We start from the raw sequence: 20,890 nt of genomic DNA, 5'->3' as shown, positions 1-20,890 counted from the left end.
CCTCCCGGCTGCGCCTTTCCCGTCCGGAGCGGGGATGATGTCAGGGTTGTCATGGCATCGGTAGCTATGGAACCGGGATCAGCATCGCTCAAAACCAGCTCGGGACACGGGCCTGGAGCCGCGGGGGGAACTCCCGACATCCGCACTCATCGGGGGTTTCCCTCTGAGCTGCCTCCTTTTCCTCCTTGCTGGTGTCCATGGGAGGGAGCAGGGATGGGGCTTGGCCTCCTCCCGTCCCACGGCAGCTCTGGGCGGCTCCTTCCGTGCATGAGGAAAGCGAGAGGTCAGCCCCCTCCATTTTCACTTCCCTTTTCTTGCAGCAGCTCTGGGTGTGCAACAGCAAAGAGCAAAACCAGCCGAACCTCGCCCTCTGCTCTCGGCCACTGGCCCTGGTCTGAGAGCTGTCCCGGCTGCAGGGCCTCTGAGGGTCCCCAAAGGGTGACAGCCGCCCTTTCTGGGGGTCTGCACACAGAAGGGATTTATTTTAGGCTCAGTGCCCACAGCAGAGGTGAGCTGAGCAGCGTGGTCATCTCCCTGTGCTCTAGACCATGGCATTGCCCTCCTGCCAACAGCCCAGCTGCTCACAGGGAGCCGTCGCCATTGCCTGGTGACACTGGCGTGGCATGGTGACCCGGGCAAGGACACCCCACCCCTGCTGTCCCCAAAAGCAGCACCATGACCTAGGATGGTCATTCTTGGAACAGCATAGTGACCCTGGCAGTGACAAGGTGTCCCGGCTGCTCCGTGGTGTCCCCAGCCATGGCACAGTGACATGGCCACAGCATGGTGACCATGGCCACAGCACAGTGACACTGGCACAGCTGTGCCATGGTGGCAATGCCCTCAGCTGGGTGACAGCGCCTGTCCCACTGTCACAGTGCCCGTGCCCACATCCCAGTGACAGTGCCTGTCCCACTGTCACAGTGCCCGTGCCCGCAGCTGGGTGACAGCGGCTGTCACAGTGCCCACAGCTGGGTGACAGCGCCTGTCCCACTGTCACAGTGCCCTTGCCCACATCCCGGTGATAGCAGCTGTCACAGTGTCACCTCTCCCATGCCCACAGCTCGGTGAGAGTGCCTGTCCCACTGGCACAGTGCCCGTGCCCACAGCTTGATGACAGTGCAGTGCCTGTCACAGTGTCACAGTGCCCAGAGCCCCATCCTGGTGACAGTGCCTGTCACAGTGTCACCTCTCCCGTGCCCACAGCTCAGTGACAGTGCCCGTCTCACTGTCACGGTGCCCACAGCCCCATCCCGGTGTCGGGGGCTCATCTCGGGCTCTCAGCGCCGGGAGCGCGCCCCGCGCCGGCCGCGCGCACCTGCCCGTGCCCACCGCCCCCTGTGCCCCCCCCTCACCCCACGGGTGGTTCCTCCCGCCGCCCGCACGCGGCGCTGCGGACGAGCCCACGAGGGAGGGGCGCGGGGGGGGCGGGCGGGCGCGCGGCCGGCGCGGGGCGCGCGCGGCGGGGCTCGGCTGGGCGCGGAGCGGGGGAAGATGGAAGGAGCGTCCTTCGGAGCGGGCCGGGCGGGGGCGGCCATCGACCCCGTGGATTTCCTCAAGCAGCCGCAGACCCTGCTGCGGGTCACCACCTGGGTAAGGCCGAACGGCCGCGGGAGCGCGGGGATGGGCAGCGGCCGTGCGGGGACAGCGCCCGGTGCGGGGACAGCGCCCGGGCGATGGCAGTGCTCGGGCGATGGCAGTGCTCGGGTGATGGCAGTGCCTGATGATGGCAGCGCCCGGGCGATGGGCATTGCCGGGGCGATGGGCAGCTCAGGTGCATCGCAGCCGGTACATCGTTCCCGGTGCTTGGTGCGGCGCCGGTGTGGTGTCGCTGCCGGTGCTCGGTGAGCTGCCGGTGCTCGGTGAGCTGCCGGTGCCGGTGCGGCGGGCGCTGCCGGTGCCGCTGCCGGTGCCGCTGCCGGTGCCGTTGCCGGTGCTCGGTGCGCTCCCGGTGCTCGCTGCGCTCCCGGTGCCGCTCCCGGAGCCGCTCCCGGTGCCGGTGCGGCGGGCGCTGCCCAGCCCCGCGGGCACGGAGTTTCCCCGGGAACGGGGCCGGGATGCGCCGCTACCCCGCTGCCGTGCGGTGCCGGAGGATGCGGCTCGGAGCCGCCGGCAGAGGACATTTTCCTGCCTTCCACGCTCCGTGCATGCGTGTGTGTGACAGAAATCCGGGAGCCGGCCCTGCCCAGCTCCCCCGTGCTGCCCAGAGGGTGTCGTGCTCGTTGGACGTTCCCATCTGTGAATTCCCGGTGTGAGCAGGAGGTGGAATGGGCAGTGCAGGGCTGAGGGAAGGCTGTGGTGGTCCCTGCCCGGGGTGCCCCCGGGGCCGTGGTGCCCCGATGCCCAGGGCTCAGCACAGCCCCTGATTTGCCTCCCCCAGCCTGGCTTTTGCTGAGATCTGCAGGTGTGCAGGGCCTTGGCAGGTCAGGAATGCCAGGTCCTTCCCAAAAACCCCGCTGCGGGAAGGATGTGCCATCTGCCCGGCTCTCACCTGGCTCCAGCGCTTGGCTGGGGGCTGGGGGCTGAGCCTGGGGCTCGTCCTCGCCCATGTCACACCTGTGCTGGCCCTGTGTCACCGTGTCAGCGAGGCAGGGGGCTCACCAAGCCGTGCTGGGAGGCGCAGCCATCCCCAGCTGCCCTCCTGCCAGCGGGCACAGCCCTGGCACCGAGGGGCTCTGCGGCCTGGGCTGCCCTGGGAGAGGCCCCAGCAGCAGCACATGAGCGGTTCCAGCTGCAGTCACATGCTCAGAGTGGAACCACACGCTGCAGTGTGAGCCTGAGGGGAGCTGCTGTCCTTCCCAGGCCTTGCAGGAGGCCCACAGCGCCATTGATGGGGGAAAACGGGGCCAGGGATGGATCTGGGGCGTCAGGATCCATGGATGGGGTGTGGATCTTGGTGTGGATCTTGGGGCATTTTGGGCAGGGTTGAGGCCCAGGGTAGAAGTTGTTTCCTAGAAGAGAACTTGGTCTGGATCCTCCTTGCTGGCAGTGCTGTAGGGTTTGGGTACAGTTAAATCAGTCTGGTGAGTTCAGCCCCCCATAAAATCCTAAAATAAATGTGTCACCCTGCATCCAGAGGGCTCCCCGTCCTTGTTGGATGGAGGGGGTTGGACTCTGCTGGGAAGCAGGACCGGAGTATGGAATGTAGGTACAAAACAAAAACCCCAGTTTAGGAGATATTCCTGTATATACTCAGTGGTTTACTCAGGGGTGAAGGGCTGAATCCCATCACCACTCTCCTGGCTCTGTGCTCCCAGGAAATCAGTGACAAACGAGTGCTCCCAGCCACAGAAATGCACCAGCTGAACTCCAGACAGGTGCAGGGCCAGCAGTGTGCACCAACTGGGATGAGCATGCTGCCATGCTGCCATGCTGCCATGCTGCCATGCTGCCATGCTGCCATCCCAGAAGTGTTTGCAGCGTTCAGAGCTGCCCAAAGCCCACGGAGCAAAAAGGGAGCTCTTGCCCTTTGCAGTGGGCTGGGGGAGGGTTTATCAGGGTCAGGGTTTATCCAGCCTGAGGGTTCAGAGCCCCAGTTTGGTGTCCCAGCCCAGTTTCCCGTGTGTAAAACCAGTTCAGCATCTGTGATCCTGCCCAGTGTGAGCTGGGGCTGCGCTCTCAGCACTGCCCTGCTGCTGCTGTGCCCTGTGCCAGCCCAAACCCGTGCCAGCACAGAGAAACTGGGTGGGAGAGACACCCAAAGCTTTGCTGGGGTCCCTGCTGCCTTCCTGCCGCTGTCCTGGGCGGGTGGCAGTGCTGTGGCACGTGGTGGCACCGCGCTGGTGGCAGGGCAGGAGCTGGAGCCGATGCCCAGGTGCCATCCCTGATTGCCAGACCTTGCCAGGGCTCCCTGCCTGCCCTCCCAGGGGCATGAGCTGCACGGAGCAGCCACGGTGGGTGTTTGCTGGGCTGGGGGCAGCTTTGGGCTGGGATTTCTCACGTGGTTTTCCTTCCTGTGCCTCGGTGATGCAGCTCAGTGCCCTGGTTACCCCGAGCAGCAGGATCCCACAGCTGGATCCCACAGCTGGATCCCACAGCTGGATCCCACAGCTGGATCCCACAGCTGGATGCCACAGCCCTGCTCTGGGTGTGGGCTCAGCCTCTCCCGGGGAAGGAAGGGCTGCCAGCATGGGCTGGGTTGGGCGGGGGTGATGGAGAAACCCCACAGGATTGGGGCCAGCCCCAGTGCCCGAGGTGGGTGACCCCGTCTGCTGTGGGTGATGGCCACTGCTGGGGCTTCCCAGCACCAAAGGAAGGTCCAGTTCTCTTTTCTGGAGCTCCAGAGGCCGCCTTGTGCTGGCAGACATGTGGGGGGCTGGCAGGTGAACAGTGACCGGCACAGAAATCCCCAAATGTCAGCGGTGCCCAAAGGGGATTCCTGCTTCTGCCTCCCCCTGAGAGAGCAATTCTGAGTATCTGAGGGGGAAAAACACCGCTCCTGCCTCGAGCTGCGAAATCAAAAGCTGGAAAGAACCATTTAACAGTTCCTCATTCATCTGTTCCCCCTCTGTCTGATGCAGTTTGTCAGATGAAGATGTGATCGCTCTTGTGGTTTCCTTTTGAGACATTTTCTGCACAGCCAAACAGAGTCGATATTCACGAGGGCTGCCTGCAGAACCATGAGCTCCTGTCTCTGTCCCTGCCCGTGCCAGCCAGCCTTTCAAGTGGCCACTCAGCTCCCCAGGGCAACTGTTCACTTAACACAGGCTTAGCTTCGCTTTTTAAAAGCACTTTTGGAAAATATTTTCAGCAATAAACTTTTTCGGTGATTCCTGTGATTCCATGCAGGGCAGCAGGAGAAGCTCAGTGCTGGGTCCCAGCAGTGCATCCTCATCCTCCTGACTCACCCATCCCATCCCATCCCATCCCTTTATCCCATCCCATCCCATCCCATCCCATCCCATCCCATCCCATCCCATCCCATCCCATCCCATCCCATCCCATGGATCCCATTATCCCATCCCATCCCATCCCATCCCATCCCATCCCATCCCATCCCATCCCATCCCATCCCTTTATCCCATCCCATCCCATCCCATCCCATCCCATCCCATCCCATCCCATCCCATCCCATCCCATTATCCCATCCCATGGATCCCATTATCCCATCCCATCCCATCCCATCCCATCCCATCCCATCCCATCCCATCCCATCCCATCCCATCCCATCCCATCCCATCTCATCCCTTTATCCCATCCCATGGATCCCTTTATCCCATCCCAGCCTCGCTGGGGCTCAGCAGAGGTGCAGGGGATGGGCTCTGGATGGTTCCTCAGGGGTTTCACTGACTCCTGAGCTCTCAGGGCTCTCAGGGAAGAGCTCCAAGGCTGCCCTGGCACTCCAGGAGCCCCAGCAGTGCTCAGAGCCATTACCATGATCTGAGCAGCCTCAGACTCCAGTCCTGACCGCTTTTCAGAAGGGTCATCAGATTTCTGCCTTAATTGTCTCTTTCTGCAGGCTGTGGATTAAAGGCAGAACTTAAACTCAACATTTTGGTAATGGAATTATGGGGGAGCTCTGCTGCATCTGAGCTTGGAATGGCTCTGAATTGTCATGCTCTGTCATCTCTGGTTTCAAGCCCTGCTGCTGTGCCATGTGCTCAGATTGCAGGGCGAGATTGGGAGCCTTGAATGAGCGCCGTGTCTCAGCCAGCATCCCTTGCCACATCAGAAAAAGTAATTGAGGAAAAATCAGTCATGTGGCCATCAACAGACATCCTCCCAAGCTGATTAGCCTGGTGGAGGTGGCCCTAAACCCATTACAGGCAGCATCAGCCCCCTCTTGCTGTGCCAGCACCCACAGAGGCCTTCCCTGGGTGGCATCTCCGTGGTGGGAGATCTGCAGGGCCTAAAGCTGAGCTTTGGTTCACAGCCCCCAAAATGGTGCAGATCAGTGCTGGAAACCCCTGTGAGGATGAACTGCAGGGGGAGCAGGGGCTGAGTGCCCCCCGTGCCAGGGGATCCGTGCCAGGGGATCTGTGCCAGGGGATCTGTGCCAGGGCATCCGTGCCAGGGGATCCGTGCCAGGCCCGTGCACTGCCCGGGGCTTACAGGGAATTAGGGAAATGCCCGCTGCTAAGCAGGATTTGGCCTCTGCTAATTTGACCTGAATTGTTTTCCTTTCCCATTTGGTGGGGACTCCTTCCCTCTGGGATGGGCAGGGAGCGGAGCAGGAGGGGTTTGGGGGGCAGTGAGGGATCTCCAGGTGTTTGGGGGCAGTGAGGGATCTCAGGAGGGGTTTGGGGGCAGTGAGGGATCTCAGGAGGGGTTTGGGGGGCAGTGAGGGATCTCCAGGTGTTTGGGGGGCAGTGAGGGATCTCCAGGTGTTTGGGGGCAGTGAGGGATCTCAGGAGGGGTTTGGGGGGCAGTGAGGGATCTCCAGGTGTTTGGGGGGCACTGAGGGATCTCAGGAGGGGTTTGGGGGGCAGTGAGGGATCTCAGGAGGGGTTTGAGGGCAGTGAGGGGTCTCCAGGTGTTTGAGGGGCACTGAGGGATCTCCAGGTGTCTGGGGGCAGTGAGGGATCTCAGGAGGGGTTTGGGGGCAGTGAGGGATCTCAGGAGGGGTTTGGGGACAGTGAGGGATCTCCAGGTGTTTGAGGGCACTGAGGGATCTCAGGAGGGGTTTGGGGGCAGTGAGGGATCTCCAGGTGTTTGAGGGCACTGAGGGATCTCAGGAGGGGTTTGGGGGCAGTGAGGGATCTCCAGGTGTTTGAGGGCACTGAGGGATCTCAGGAGGGGTTTGGGGGCACTGAGAGATCTCCAGGTGTTTGGGGGGCACTGAGGGATCTCCAGGTGTTTGGGGGGCACTGAGGGATCTCAGGAGGGGTTTGGGGGCAGTGAGGGATCTCAGGAGGGGTTTGGGGGCAGTGAGGGATCTCCAGGTGTCTGGGGGCAGTGAGGGATCTCAGGAGGGGTTTGGGAGCAGTGAGGGATCTCAGGAGGGGTTTGGGGGGCACTGAGGGATCTCCAGAGCTTGGCCTGGCTCTCTGCACCTGTGGGAGATGAGCTCTGGGCTGTTCTCCTCGTGGATTCCATCTCCTCCATGCCGACAAGGATCTGTGTGTGTAACCAAACCCAGGCTCTGCAGTCTCCTGGCACCCCACACCTTCTGCTGGTGTTTTTTATAGGCCCCAAGTGCCAGAGCAGCTCGTGAGCAGTGGGAAATGCTCACCTTAAGATGGCTGACAGCTCACACCGGAGCTCCCAGCTCCTGCTCCCCTGATCTGTGCTGATGCTGCTTGCTTTCCTCGCCTGCCTCTGCTCGGGCTGAGGGATCTCCTGAAGCACACGTCAGGGGATGGGCTGCACAAAGCTGAAAGCAGCAGGGAGAAAACTGTTTGTGTGCTGGGGTGCAGGCTGCTGGTGCTTCAGGGGGAATGGGGATCTGCAGAGCACAGCCCCAGGAGAAGGGCAGGCAGGCTGGGCAGCAGCATCCTCCAGATGGCAAAATGGGCTGGAGGGAGGGCAGGCACAGCTCCAGCTCCATCCACTCTGAGAGGTGTCTGCACCCGGGCACCCTGGGCTCTGCCCGATGGATCCAGCAGAATCCTGAATGGTTTGGGCTGGAAGGAGCCTCAAAGCCCATCCAGTGCCACCCCTGCCATGGCAGGGACACTTCCACTGTCCAGCCTGGCCTTGGGCACTGCCAGGGATCCAGGGGCAGCCACAGCTGCTCTGGGCACCCTGTGCCAGGGCCTGCCCACCCTCTGAGCAGAGAGAGTGTCCCACTGTCCTGTGTCACTGTCCTGTGTCACTGTCCCACTGTCCCCTCCCAGTGTCCTGTCCCACTGTCCCACTGTCCTGTCCCACTGTTCCACTGTTCTATCCCCTTGTCCTGTCCCACTGTCCTGTGTCACTGTCCTATTGTCCTGTCCCACTGTCCTGTCCCACTGTCCCACTGTTCTATCCCCTTGTCCTGTCCCACTGTCCTGTTCCACTGTCTGTCCCACTGCCCTGTGTCACAGAAATGCTGCCTGGCCTGCAGAGATGTCTCTTCTTGCTTAGAATCACACTTTTTAACCTTGCACCGGCTCAGCCAGGAAAAGCAGAATTTGCTGCTGGTGGAGTTGGGTTGTTCAGATGGAAAATGAAGTGTCCTGTGCAGGCAAATCCTCTGAGATGCTGCTCAGGCCACCGGGCCTCGCTCACAGTGGAAAATCTGACCCTGTGTTTTCCCTTTCTGTCTCTGATGAGCTGCTTGGGGCTCTGAGCCGCTGTGGTTTGTGAAGGTGATGGGGAAATGCTCTTGTACTGTGGGAGCTTCAGAAAAAACACAGGGGGTTTATTTCCCTGCCCACATTTATTTCATCCACCCACGTTTTCCTAAAATAAAAGCACTTTTTCATCCAAACTTAGAAAGACAACGCCAAATTTATTCTCATTAAAACGTTTCACCAGCACCAGTGGGTTTTTAAAGAAAAACCATAACATTACAATCCTGGGGTGAGGGAGGGGTAACCCGTGGCAAGGCACGATGTGACAGGAATATTCCAGGCAGTGCTGATGGTTTGAGCTCCTCTATCAAATGTGTGCCCTTGGGATTTGCGGCTCCTTTGGCCTCCCAAGGAAAAGCTGCCTGTGCTGTGTTTTGTACATTAAAATGTGCTTGTGTCTCATGGTTTGAGCCACTTGGCTTGCCTGGCAGCAGGAAGGATGCTCTGCTTTCCAAAACCCTTTGGAACTGGAAATTAAGTGATAAGACATCATTTAAAATAAAAAAAAAAAAATCAACATTGAGAGCCCCAGGTGTGCAAAGCTGGTGCAGGCACCCCACACCTGTGCTGGGCCATCCTGAGTTGTGTTTATGGGATATTTATGGGAGCTCCCCCTCCTCACAGGGCTCTGGGCTGCAGCAGGTCCCCACGAGCCTGGAGCAGGCTGATAATCCTGGGGGGATGAGTGGAACCTCTCAGAGCAGCTGAGTTCAGGTTTGCTGCCCTGCCCCAGCAGCGATGGTGTGGAATCAGAGCTCCTCAATTATTCATGTTTTCCAGAATCACATTACTCCTTCCCAGGGCCTGCTCCATCCGTGCTGCTGCTATTTCTGATGGTAAATAACAATTCTGCATTATTTATGAGCAGATTTTTACAACTGCCGATGTTACAGCTGCCGCCAAAGCCCTGGGAAAACGATTCGGGCTGTTTGTTGTTGTTGTTTGTGCCTTACACACGGCCCCTCCTGGGTGAGGATGAGGAGGGTGGGGATGGTGGGGATGGGGACGATGAGGATGGTGATGGCGGGGATGATGGTGATAGGAGGATGAGGATGGTGGGGATGAAGGTGGTGACAATGATGGTGGTGATGGTGATGGTTACGATGAGGGTGATGATGGTCATGATGATGGGGATGAAGATGGTGATGATGATGATATGATGATGATGCTGCCGCCATATTTTTAATAAATCACCAAGCGCTCCCCAAGCACAGCGCCAGGAGGAGCAGGGTGCAGGTGCCACAGGGTGACGTGGGTGGCCCCTGAGGTGCCACAGGGTGACGTGGGTGGCCCCTGAGGTGCCACAGGGTGACGTGGGTGGCCCCTGACTTGTGGCTGGAGCTCAGGGCTGACCTGGGCCAGGGGTGGGTGTGGGACAGGGCCCCAGGCCATGGCTGGACTCCCAGAGGAGGAAGAGGAGCAGATCTGTCCCAGTGCTGTGTTAGAGGGTGGTTGGGCCCCGGGGGAGGTTTGCCCACTGTGGGCTCTGCTCCGTTCCCCCTGCTCTGGGACACAGCTGCCCTGGGAGCTGCAGGAGGTGACACAGGTGACTGTGAGAGCCACCAGCTGGGCTTCACCTGTGTGACACTGTGTGACACTGGTGCTGGTTGTGCTGTCCCTGCAGGGACAGCCTCTTATCTCTGCCCTGCATGCCTGGGAGCAGCAGGGAGGCAGCAGCGCTGCTGGTGCTGGCAGGGATGAGATCAGAGGCTCCCAGTGTGAGGGAGATGTGCCACCTCCCCACACATGTCCCCTGTCCCCTCCAGCCGCCATCCAGCCCTTCCCTGGCTCAGCTGCTCAGCTGTCCCCTGTCCCTGGGGACACCAGGGGCTTTGTGGGGCCCGGAGAGCGGCACAGCACAGAGTCCCTGCGGGGATGTGGGCATCCTTTCCCTGCCCAGCGTGTCTGGAGAAGCAGGTCCTTGCTCCACTGTGCCCAGCAGGGCATTGGGAGGCAGGGGGAGGTTCCAGGATGGAACACCCAGGTGCAGCCTGGAGCCACCAACCAGAGCAGAGCCGGGATGTGTCTGACAAATGCCACGTTTGGGATGTGTCTGACAAATGCCACGTTTTGGGATGTGTCTGACAAATGCCACGTTTGGGATGTGTCTGACAAATGCCACGTTTGGGATGTGTCTGACAAGTGCCACGTTTGGGATGTATCTGACAAATGCCACGTTGCCATGGAGCCAGGGCTGGGATTTGAGGAGGGGATTGTCACTGCTGTTGGGGAGCAGAGTTCAGTGCCAGCAGCCAGCTGTGCTCTGTGCCCGCTCCTGCAGATCTTCTCCATTGTGGTGTTCGGCTCCATCGTCAACGAGTGCTACGTGAACAAGGACAGCCAGCACCCCGAGCTGCTCTGCATCTTCAACGAGAATGAGAGTGCCTGCAGCTACGGCATCGCCGTGGGCGTCATCGCCTTCTTCGGCTGCATCTTCTTCTTCGTGCTGGACCTGCACTTCCAGCAGATCAGCAGCGTCAAGGACCGCAAACGGGCCGTGCTGCTGGACCTGGGCTTCTCAGGTACCCTCATCTGTGCTGCTTTGGTCTCCCTTCCCTTCCCTTCCCTTCCCTTCCCTTCCCTTCCCTTCCCTTCCCTTCCCTTCCCTTCCCTTCCCTTCCCTTCCCTTCCCTTCCCTTCCCTTCCCTTCCCTTCCCTTCCCTTCCCTTCCCTTCCCTTCCCTTCCCTTCCCTTCCCTTCCCTTCCCTTCCCTTCCCTTCCCTTCCCTTCCCTTCCCTTCCCTTCCCTTCCCTTCCCTTCCCTTCCCTTCCCTTCCCTTCCCTTCCCTTCCCTTCCCTTCCCTTCCCTTCCCTTCCCTCCTCGCTCCAAAGCTCATTTCCACGGTGCTAGAGCACCCAGCCCTTGTTAGATGAATTTTACAGCCCCTTCCGTGGGGTTTGGTGCCTGAAATCCTGGATTCCAGCAGAAGGGGGATGTTGGGATCTATAAAATTAGAGGGTTTTGAGAAAGAAGTCCCTCACCCTGGCAGCCTCTGCTCCCTGCCAGCCACGGGGCTGGCACTGCTCTCACACCCTGCCTCCTGTCCCTCTGTCCCTGGGGTGGATCCATGGGAGGAGAAAGGAGAGAACCATCCTGGAGTCCTGGAATGGTTTTTTGGGAGGGACATCAAAGCTCCCCTTTAAAGGGACATTGGAAGGGACATTAAAGCTCCACCTTCCGCTAGACCAGGGTGCTCCAAAGCCAGTTAAACCCTCCCAGGGATCCAGGGGCAGCCGGAGCTGCTCTGGGCACCCTGTGCCTGTTCCACGCTCCCAGGGAAGAACCGATTCCTGCAATGCCTCTGGGCAGGGACTGGGAGGTGGCTCTGGGTGGCTCACGGCCTCAGGGCCACGCTGAGAGCGGCATTTGCAGCCTTCTCCTCCAGCTGCTGCTCCAGCTGTTCCCATGGACAGGGTGTGCAGCATTCCAGCCGTGATTAGGGTGGGAACACATCCCGGCTGTTTGCACTCCGTCTGCAGACCCCTAAATGCTCATTATCTCCTTAATTGATCATTATCTCCTTAATTGATCGTTATCTCCCGCGGTGCTTCCTGGCCCTCCTTTCCCCATCAGAGGAGCTGGGGCTGCCCATTCGGCCTCACCCACGGTGCCAGCTCAGCCCTCTCAGAGGGTTTTGAAATTCCTGTCCGAGCATCTCCCACACCTGGCTGCTGTTACTGGTTTATACTGGGAGGGACTGGGGGCTCAAAATGGGAAGGTCGGTGCTGCGGAGGGATTGGTGTGGCAGCTGCAGTTGCCAGCGCAGCCGTGCTGGCTGTTAAAATGATGTCACTTTAACCCCTGAGAGCCCGGGGTGCCACTGGGGACACACGGTGGGCAGGGGAGCAGTGCCAGGGAGGACGAGCTGTGCTGGGTCCAGGGCTTCACACAGGAGCAGCTTCCCCTCCACAAACCAGTGCCAGCTGCGGTGCCAGCCCCTTGTGCCAGCCCTCTGTCCCCGAGCCTGACCGGTGCCATCCCCATGTCCTTTATGCCAGCCCCATGTCCCCAGCCTTATTGCTGAGCCCAGCCAGTGCCAGCCCCAGTGCCAGCTCTGTGTCCCCAGCCTTGTCCCTGACTATAACCAGTGCCATCCCCATGTCCTTTATGCCAGCCCTGTGTCCCCAGCCTTGTCCCTGACTATAACCAGTGCCAGCCCCTTGTCCCTTGTGCCCGCCCTGTGTCCCAGAGCTTGTCCCTGAGCCTAAACAGTGCCAGCCCCATGTCCTTTATGCCAGCCCTGTGTCCCCAGCTCTGTCCCTGACTATAACCAGTGCCAGTCTCTTGTGCCAGCCTTGTGTCCCCAGCCCTGTCCCTAAGCCTAAACAGTGCCATCCCCATGTCCCTTGTGCCATCCCCATGTCCCTTGTGCCAGCCCCATGTCCTTTGTGCCATCCCCATGTCCCTTGTGCCAGCCCCGTGTCCCAGCCCTGTCCCTGAGCCATGTCCTGCTGCTCCCACAGTGGGAATTATTAACCTTTGGGAGCTGCTCTTGTTTCACCTCGGGGTTTTTGACTCCCAGAGTTTCCCCAGTGTGATTCTGAGCGGTGGCTGAGGTACAAATGTAGGTTTTGGGGCTGGTTCCCATTGCAGGGAGGAGCTGCTGGAGAAGCCCCCCTGGAACAGCAGGAACAGAAAATATCCCTGGGTTACAGGGTGACCTTTGAGGAGAAAATCCCAGTAAATCTCTGCCCTTTAGTGCTGGCAAGCAGGCACTGTGCTGAAGGGAAGTGAAAATGCTCATGCGGAGATTTGGGTGGGTTTGGTGACAGGCTTGGCTGCATTTGGTGAAGGTTCTGTCATTTGGAAAAGGAAACCAAACCTTCACTCCCTGTGAGGGGAGGATTCCTTCCATGGCCAGAACTGGTGTTGGGAATCCCCAGGCCCAGCCATGCAGGAGGAGACAGGGAATGTGTCTGAAACTGCAGTGAGGGGCAAATTCTGAATTAAGGCCTTGAGCCCTGCACCCCCAGCACTTGGTGTGGATGCTCCCAGGCATTTTATGGCATATTTAGGGAAAACTGGCAAGAGAAATGGGAATAAATGGGAATAAAGGGAGGTTTAAAGGAGGAATACAGCCTGGCTGCTGACCCTGCTGTGCTGATGATCCTTGGGAGCTGCTGGGCAGCTCAGCACTCCCAACATCCACGTGTGCACTGACACCCAGAACCTGGGACATCAGCAACGATGGGGACCCTGAAAGCAGCACCATGGGAGGGTCCAGGTGCTGCAGAGCTGGAACACACCCCTGCTGCTGGCCCTGTGTGCTCCTGGCTTTTCCTTGGCTGTGCCCTGAGCTGCTTGGCACTGGGCAGGGCTGGTGGCTGGGGATGGAATTAGGGCAGCTGCAGCCCTATCTTGCTCAGCCAGCTTTGCTTCCAGGCAGGAATAATCAAATAATCACCAGAGTGTTCCTGCTCAGCCCCACGGGCCCAGGGGGGTTCTCTGCAGGGATGAGCAGAGCTCTCACGTGTCCTGGAATCGCAGAATTACAGAATGGTTTGGGTTGGGAGGGGCATTAAAATCCATCTCATCCCACCCCTGCCATGGCAGGGACATCTCCCACCGTCCCAGGGACACCGTCCACTGTCCCAGGCTGCTCCCAGCCCTGTCCAGCCTGGCCTTGGGCACTGCCAGGGATGCAGGGGCAGCCACAGCTGCTCTGAGCCTCCCCACACTCACAGGACAGAATTTCTCCTCCAGATCCAATACAAATCCACCCTCCCTTGTCCTGTTATTCAGTGCCCTTGTGCAAAGTCCCTCTCCAAGGCGTCCAGGGGGGATGTGCTGACCTAGGAATTCTTTCTGATAAAGAACTAGCGGCGAATGTCACACGAAATTCGTAAAAAATGAATATGTATGAGCCTATTGTGAAATTGTATGCACGTGTATCTGAGAGGGGGATAAAAAGGGACCTGAAGCCCCCAGAGGTACACATGTCATTTTAGGTCATTTTAGGGGAACGATTCCCACACGCGCCCAGCGCTGGACTAAACATCCCAGCTTTACAACTTCCACAAAAGTTGTGGAGTTCTGATTATCTCCACCAAGCACGTGTTCCCCCGCAGGTTTCCTGGCCTTCCTGTGGTTTGTGGCCTTCTGCTTCCTGGCCAACCAGTGGCAGAGGACGACGCTGACGCGCGGCTTCGCGCAGGGCGCGGACGCGGCGCGGGCGGCCATCACCTTCTCCTTCTTCTCCATCATCATCTGGGTGAGGGGCTGGGGGGGCCACAGCAGAAATGAAACCTGCCCGGGGTGCTGGGGCGGGCTGCCTTTGCAGAAGTGGTCCCTGGTGGGTGCAGAGGGGCCGCACTGGGGAGCCTGCACACGTGGAACCGGTGGTTTCCGACCTGGGGAGCTCGGCTCAGTCTCCTCTGCCTGGGGAACCCCAGGCTTCCCTTTCTCCCGGGGCTGGGAGGTTTTGTTCCTGTTGAAAACGTGTGGCCAGGCACGAGCTGCCTTCGTTTCAGGGCCTCCTTGGAGGCAGGGAGTCCCCTGAGCAGATCTCTGCGCTGAGCAGCTCCGTGGGTGCCTGGGGGATTTGGGAGCTCCCAGCTCCTCCTGGGCCACACCAGCCTGTCCACCTGGAGAAGGGGCTTAGGAACCCCCCTTGATCCCATTTCCAGCTCCTCCTGGGCCACACCAGCCTGGCCCCTCTGCTGTCCACCTGGAGAAGGGGCTTAGGAACCCCCCTTGATCCCATTTCCAGCTCCTCCTGGGCCACACCAGCCTGGCCCCTCTGCTGTCCACCTGGAGAAGGGGCTTAGGAACCCCCCTTGATCCCATTTCCAGCTCCACCTGGGCAGGGGGACTCCAGCCAGGGCTGTGAGAAGCTCACCTGGACCCCCACATGCACCTCAGACAGAGCAATCCTAACTTTATACACATGACAACAAGCCCTTGGCTGGCTACTCATACCTGGAGATGTTTGGTGTTTATCATAGCTAGACCCATGAGAACATCACTGAGGTGCTCTCCAGCAGTCAAAAAACAACATGAAAGGCAGAACATAGGAAAATAGAATAAAGAAGAGAGAACATCACAATGGCACCTCAATGCATGATGAGCACCATAATTCTGGTTCCATCACCTGGGAGCCCTCTCAAAGACAAAGGGAAATCCCTGCATGTCTGGCATCTACCAGGAGAAATTGTAACAAACAAAGGTACCAAAGTCCTCAGGAATCTTATGTTCAAAATATCCATGAACAGTTTGGAAAAGGGCTGAACAGCAGTCTGGCAAAGATGAGGGTCAGCTGTGAGGAAACACCAAAGGATCTCATAGAAGTCACTACAGAGCAGGCAAATGGCAGGCGAATGTCAGCAGAGATGTGTGCCCAGAGCTGTGTGTGCAGAGGCAGGGGTGGCTCTGGGTCATCCCCAGCTTCCCCAGGGCACAGAGCCCCGGGATGTGCCCCAATTCCACATTGCCTCCAAGGAACGGGGGCAAAGCCAGGGCAGGCTTTCCCGCACAAGCCTCGCTCCAGTTCTCCCCAGTTTAGCTGCTCCCTGCTTTGTGATTATCCCAATAAATCTCCTCTAATCCCAGCTCTTCCCCATCTCTGCCACGGATGCTCCCCATCCCATCAGCATCTGCTCCCACCCTGGAGGGCCGTGGGGACACCGCTGTCACCCTGCCCCATCCCGATGGTTGGGAAGCCATTCCCGGCCTCTGCAGGCGTTTTCAGCCTCCTCAGAACGTCATTTACAAACTAATTGAATTGTTAATGAGTCCTCCTGGAAGGAGAGGAGCTCGGGGCCCTCCCGGCTTTGCCGCCCAGCCTCAATTCCAGCAACCTGGAAAGGGGTGAAGGAGCCTCGGCAGAACTGACCTATTTTCCTGGGCTGGCTCTCGGCAGCTCCCCCTCCCCACAGCAGATGTGTTTATTTGGGCCAGCTGTGCCAGATGTGCGCGGCCAGGGCCCCCCAGCCCGGGCAGAGCTCTGGGGGTCCCCCTGCCCCACAGAAACGGCTCTGGAGCGTTCCCGTGGGGTTTGGGGCTGGGGTGGCTCTGGGGTGCAGCAAGGGTGGGGTGGCAGCATGTGGGGTGCTGCGTGGGCTCGGTGCTCTGCAGGGAATGGGGGGTGTGGGGTGATGGGGATGCGGGATGCTGGGAGGATTTGGGGTGATGGGGGATGTGGGGTGATGGGGGATGTGGGGTGCTGGGGGGATTAGGGATGGTGGGGGAATGGGGTGATGGGGGAATGTGGGCTCTGGAGGGCTGTAGGGTCCCGGGGGGATTTGAGGTCTGGTGGGTTTGGGGGGGTCCTTGGAGGACATGGTGTCCTGGGGAATGCGAGGTTCTGGGTTTGGGGAACCCTGGGGTGACATGGGGTCCTGGTGGGATTGGAGGTCCTGGAGATTTGGGGACCCTGGGAGGACCTGGGGTCCTGGTGGGATGCGAGGTTTGGGGGATGCTGGGGGGACACGGGGTCCTGGGGTGATGCTGGTGAGACACGGGGTGCTGGGGGGACACGGGGCCCTGGGGTGTGTTCTAGGGTGCAGTGGGGTCTCAGCCCTGCCCCGTGTGACGCTGTCCCTCTCTGTCCCTCCATCCCTCCCTGTCTCTCTCTGTCCCTCCCTGTCCCTCCCTGTCTCTCTCTGTCCCTCCGTCCGTCTGTCCCTCCGTCCGTCTGTGGCGGTGCCGCAGGTGGTGCTGGCGCTGCGGGCGCTGCAGCGGTACCGCCTGGGCACGGACATGTCGCTGTTCGCCACCGAGCAGTTCGGCGCCGAGCCCAGCGCCTCGTACCCCGGCTACCCGGGCGGCAGCGGCGTGGAGAGCGCCGAGACCTACCAGAGCCCGCCCTTCAGCGAGAGCCTAGAGGCCAACCCCAAAGGTTACCAAGTGCCAGCCTACTGAGGGGCCGCGGCGGGGCCGCCCCGCTGTCCCGCCCCGCTGTCCCCAGCCCCGTCCCCCCGCCGTGGCCGCTCGGTGCCGGGTCCCTTTATTAGCTCGTTGTGCAGTGAATTCTGTACAGTGGTATTGGTTCTTGTCTTACCTGTCCCAGGGTTTCTAAGAGCAGTGTTCCCTCTAAGCCGGGAGGAAGGAAGGTTGGTAGCGCATCGCCTGTGCGTGAGGAGGAGGAGGAGGAGGAAATGTCCCAAATGTCCCCTCCGAGCTCTGCTGGGAAAGCCCAGGATGCCTTTTCCTCTCAGCAAACAGCAGCTGAGGAATTCTTATCTCGTTCTTCCAGAGCTAACACAGAATCCGTGGAGGGTGGGTAGAGCTGGCCCTGGCTGCTCCCAGCGTGGAGCTCCCAGCCCAGCTTCCAGGGAAGTGCCAAATCCACGGGGAAATCAGTGCTGTCTGTGTTGTTTCCTTTGTATATACTTGCTGTACAAAGCAAATATCCAAACAGGTGTTTCCCAACTTGGTTTAGAGGCACAGCAGGCCGGGGTTGGGGTCAGTATCCAGAGGGCTTCTATGCTTCAGCAGGTTCTGGTTGAGGATTTAAAAAGTGTCTGTTTGAAATGGAAACAAGCAGGAGCTGGTTGCTAACTGGGAATAACCTGTGATCAGTGGGAATGTGGCACTTTGTGGTTCATTTCCTCGTGGGGGATTGGGAAATTTGTAAATTCCCAAGGAATTTTTGGTTGGCAGCGCTGTCACATCCTCACCCTGGAGAGGTGAGGACCGAGATGAGGGGCTCAGACTCCACATCCAGGGCCATTAGGAGCAATATTGGACTTGTATTTTTATTCAGCCACCATCTGGCAGCTGCAGCAGAACCCAGGTGGGGACACGTGTGTCACCCTGCAGCCTCCAGAAATGAGGGATTATTCAGGCAGGGACCTGGGAAGGCAGCACAGGCCATTGGAGTCCATCCATCCTGTGTGGGCTCACGCTGGGTTTGGTGTGGGGAGAGTCAGTGAAAAGCAGCCAGGAGGGAGGCTCAGGCTGGGGGTTCAGCTGCTAAGAGCAAAGGAAAGGAGGGAATGTGTAAAACATCCATTGCCAGCTCTCCCTGCCCGTGTGGCAGCTGCTCCAGGCTGTGTCCCCAAGGGCTCAAACCTGAATTCCCAGCCTGGGGGTGGCAGCTCCATCCCTGGGGGCTCCTCCAGAGCCACCACTGCCTTGTGACCTCGAGAGGAGCACGAGCCACCCCTGTGCTGTCCCCTCCCTGCCACAGGGCCTGGTCGCTGCCGTCCTGCTGCTGGGATCAGAGCGCTCATTAACGAGCAGCAGGTAAATGCACTAATTAAGCAGCCAGTCGTGCCCAGGTCACTGCCCGTGGCGTTCCCTGCCTTGGCTCCAGGTCCTGGCTGTGCCCAGCCCCTCACAGGTGCCTGACCATGAACACCCAGCCCAGAGCAGCCTCAGCCTCGAGGGATTCCGGGATCTTTGTGGGTTTGTGGAGTCAGATTTGCCGGGAAAGAAAAGAAAATAAAAACCCCGAGGATTTTAATACAGGGTACGGTAGAACTGTAGCAATATTTTCCTTAGAGGGAACACTGAAACTTTAGCAGCACAAACAGTACTTGTGTTAATATTTTAGCAAAATTATAATCAATTTAAATGTTTAAATTGATTGTACGTGAGACAATGTTCGTTGGGTACAGTGTATTTTTTCTAACTATGATATAACTGTTGCAGAGTTTCCGTGTAACCGTACAGAGCTAAAGCTGTGTCTGCCTGCGGGACGCATCCCGTGTGCCCCCTGCTGAATATATCACGCTCTGAATGTCCCCCCAGGCCTGCATTGCCTTTCTTTGCCCCCACACGCACATCCCACCACGCTGTGACCTCTGGAGCAGCAGCAGGGGCACGGGGATGGCACCAGCACCGCTCCTGGTGCTTCCCAAGGCTCGTTTCAGCTTCCCAGCGTTTCCTTTTCCTTGCTGTGCTGGGCAGGGCAGGGCAGGGCAGGAGGAAGGGCTGGGGGGCTTCTGGCAGCACAGGAGATGCTCCTGGATTAAAGCAGAGATGGAATAAATGACCTGCTCCCTGGTTAAAGCAGAGATGGAATAAATAACCTGTCAGCCTCAGCACTCAACAGGCACCTGGAGGGAGGCGAGCCCTGCTCCTCTGCACCCACAGTGCCCGTGCCAGGCAGGGCAGGGTGGCACCTCTGCTGGGGTGGCACTGGCACAGGCAGGAGCCACACCTGGAGCGTTTTTCCAGGGAATGGCACCGGGCTGGTGTCCCATGGGCCGTGCCAAGGCCGTGTCACCAGGCAGGATGGGACAGCCCCAAACTCCCTGGCTGTGGTGGGAGCCTTCACCCAGTGTCCCCACAGTGTCCCCACAGTGTCCCCCCAGTGTCCCCACAGTGCTGGGTGTCACCGTGCCTGGTGGCAGCCCTGGGTGTGCCCATCAGGGTGTGCAGGGAGTGCTGTCACCAAACACACCCCAAAGGGGCTGTGGATGGAGAACCAGAGCCATGGCTGCAGTGACCCTGGGCTGCTGGGGGCTCAGGGATCTGGAACATCAATTTTCCTCTTTTCTCCTCTTTTTCTGCCAGCTGTGCAACAGCAGCACTCACCCCCTTGTAAGCACCCAGGCCACATCCTAGGAGGGTGCCAGGGCTGTCCCAGAATTGTCCCAAAAGCGTGCCAGGACTGTCCTGAGCGTGCCAGGGCTCTGCCATCCTCACAGGCTGTTTGTAGCCCTCTGTTCTCCCCAGAGCTCACAGAGGGCTCAGCTGTGCTCAGCCCAGCCCCAAAGCCTCTGCACGGTGTTAGCTCTAAATTTGGGTGTGAAGAGCAGAATTCCAGCGTTCTGCCCCACCCAGCCTCTTGCTCCAGGAGCCTCTGTCACAGCCCCGCTGTTCCTCAGCACTGAGCTCACCCCATCATGCACTGTGCATTCAGGCATATTAAAAGATTTGGAGTTTTTGCCAACATTTCAAGCTGTTCCTAGCAAAGGTGGAAGCTCTGCTTTAGTGATGTTCAGTAAAAAACATCCTCCCCCTGCATTACCTGCTGAGTGCCAGGGGCTGGAGCAGAGCCTGAGAGCAAAGCCCTCCCTCTACAGGGCAGCATTTGGGATCTCACTGCTCTTGGGATGAGATTCCCACCAGTCCATGCCAAAACAACCAGTGACCCCCAGCACTGCTGTTCTCTGCCCACCAGGCCCTCCCAGGGCTGCCCTGTCCCTCCCTGGCACAGCGCTGGCTCCTGGCTCTGCCCTCTGTTCCCTGGGAATTGCCATCCCTGCTCCATGCAATGGGAATTTCTCTCAATAAACACTGCTGTGCATTTCAGACCCCTCCCCAAGAGGTGGCTCTGGTCCCCCCGGTCCCATTCTCAGTCCCATTTTGTCCCCATGTCTGTCACAAGCCCCTCTTCCCCTCAGTGAGGCTCAGCCCTCGCTGCCTCAACTTGAAGCCCCAGCTCAGCTGCCTGGATTTTGTTGCAATACACATTCAAACCTCAGCTCCTTCCAGAGTTTTAATCTCCACAGCTCCCACCCGGGGGCTGCTGGTTCAGTTTCTTTGCCAATACCTCTGTCCGAGCAGACGCTTCCAGGAGTTGCAGTTGTCACTAACCTCTGTGCAGTGTAGTATAAAGTGGACTGTGTATGGAAATAAGTTTAAAATGTTTACAATTTTGTATATATTATATATATAAAAATATCTTTTGAGAGAACAATCTGTGATTCTGTATTTTCGGTGTCTGTGTAACCAACTGCAACTTATTTTCAATAAAGAGCTAAAAATGAATAGAAAAAAAAAAAAAA

At 58.8% G+C, this 20,890-nt stretch overlaps 1 protein-coding gene across 1 annotated transcript; it reads left to right on the top strand.

The window, feature by feature from the left end:
• Window positions 1-1,454: 1,454 nt before the first annotated feature.
• SYNGR3 (synaptogyrin 3) lies at window positions 1,455-18,898 on the top strand. Its single transcript, XM_058035212.1, has 4 exons — window positions 1,455-1,593; window positions 10,495-10,735; window positions 14,282-14,424; window positions 16,863-18,898. Exons 1-4 carry the CDS (start codon window positions 1,495-1,497, stop codon window positions 17,070-17,072), a joined length of 693 nt encoding a protein of 230 aa, XP_057891195.1. The 5' UTR covers window positions 1,455-1,494; the 3' UTR covers window positions 17,073-18,898.
• Window positions 18,899-20,890: the final 1,992 nt, after the last annotated feature.

This window comes from Melospiza georgiana, chromosome 16, assembly GCF_028018845.1.
Source record: "Melospiza georgiana isolate bMelGeo1 chromosome 16, bMelGeo1.pri, whole genome shotgun sequence".
In the NCBI taxonomy this organism is placed as follows: domain Eukaryota; kingdom Metazoa; phylum Chordata; class Aves; order Passeriformes; family Passerellidae; genus Melospiza; species Melospiza georgiana.
This window is presented reverse-complemented; position numbering and strand designations above follow the sequence as displayed.

Bases quoted from the DNA above. Each gene is read 5' to 3' on its own strand.
- SYNGR3 (XM_058035212.1), top strand. From the start codon at position 1,495: ATGGAAGGAGCGTCCTTCGGAGCGGGCCGGGCGGGGGCGGCCATCGAC. The intron at 10,736-14,281 runs GTACCCTCATCT...GTTCCCCCGCAG, and splicing joins GCTGGACCTGGGCTTCTCAG to GTTTCCTGGCCTTCCTGTGG. The intron at 14,425-16,862 runs GTGAGGGGCTGG...GCGGTGCCGCAG, and splicing joins TCTTCTCCATCATCATCTGG to GTGGTGCTGGCGCTGCGGGC.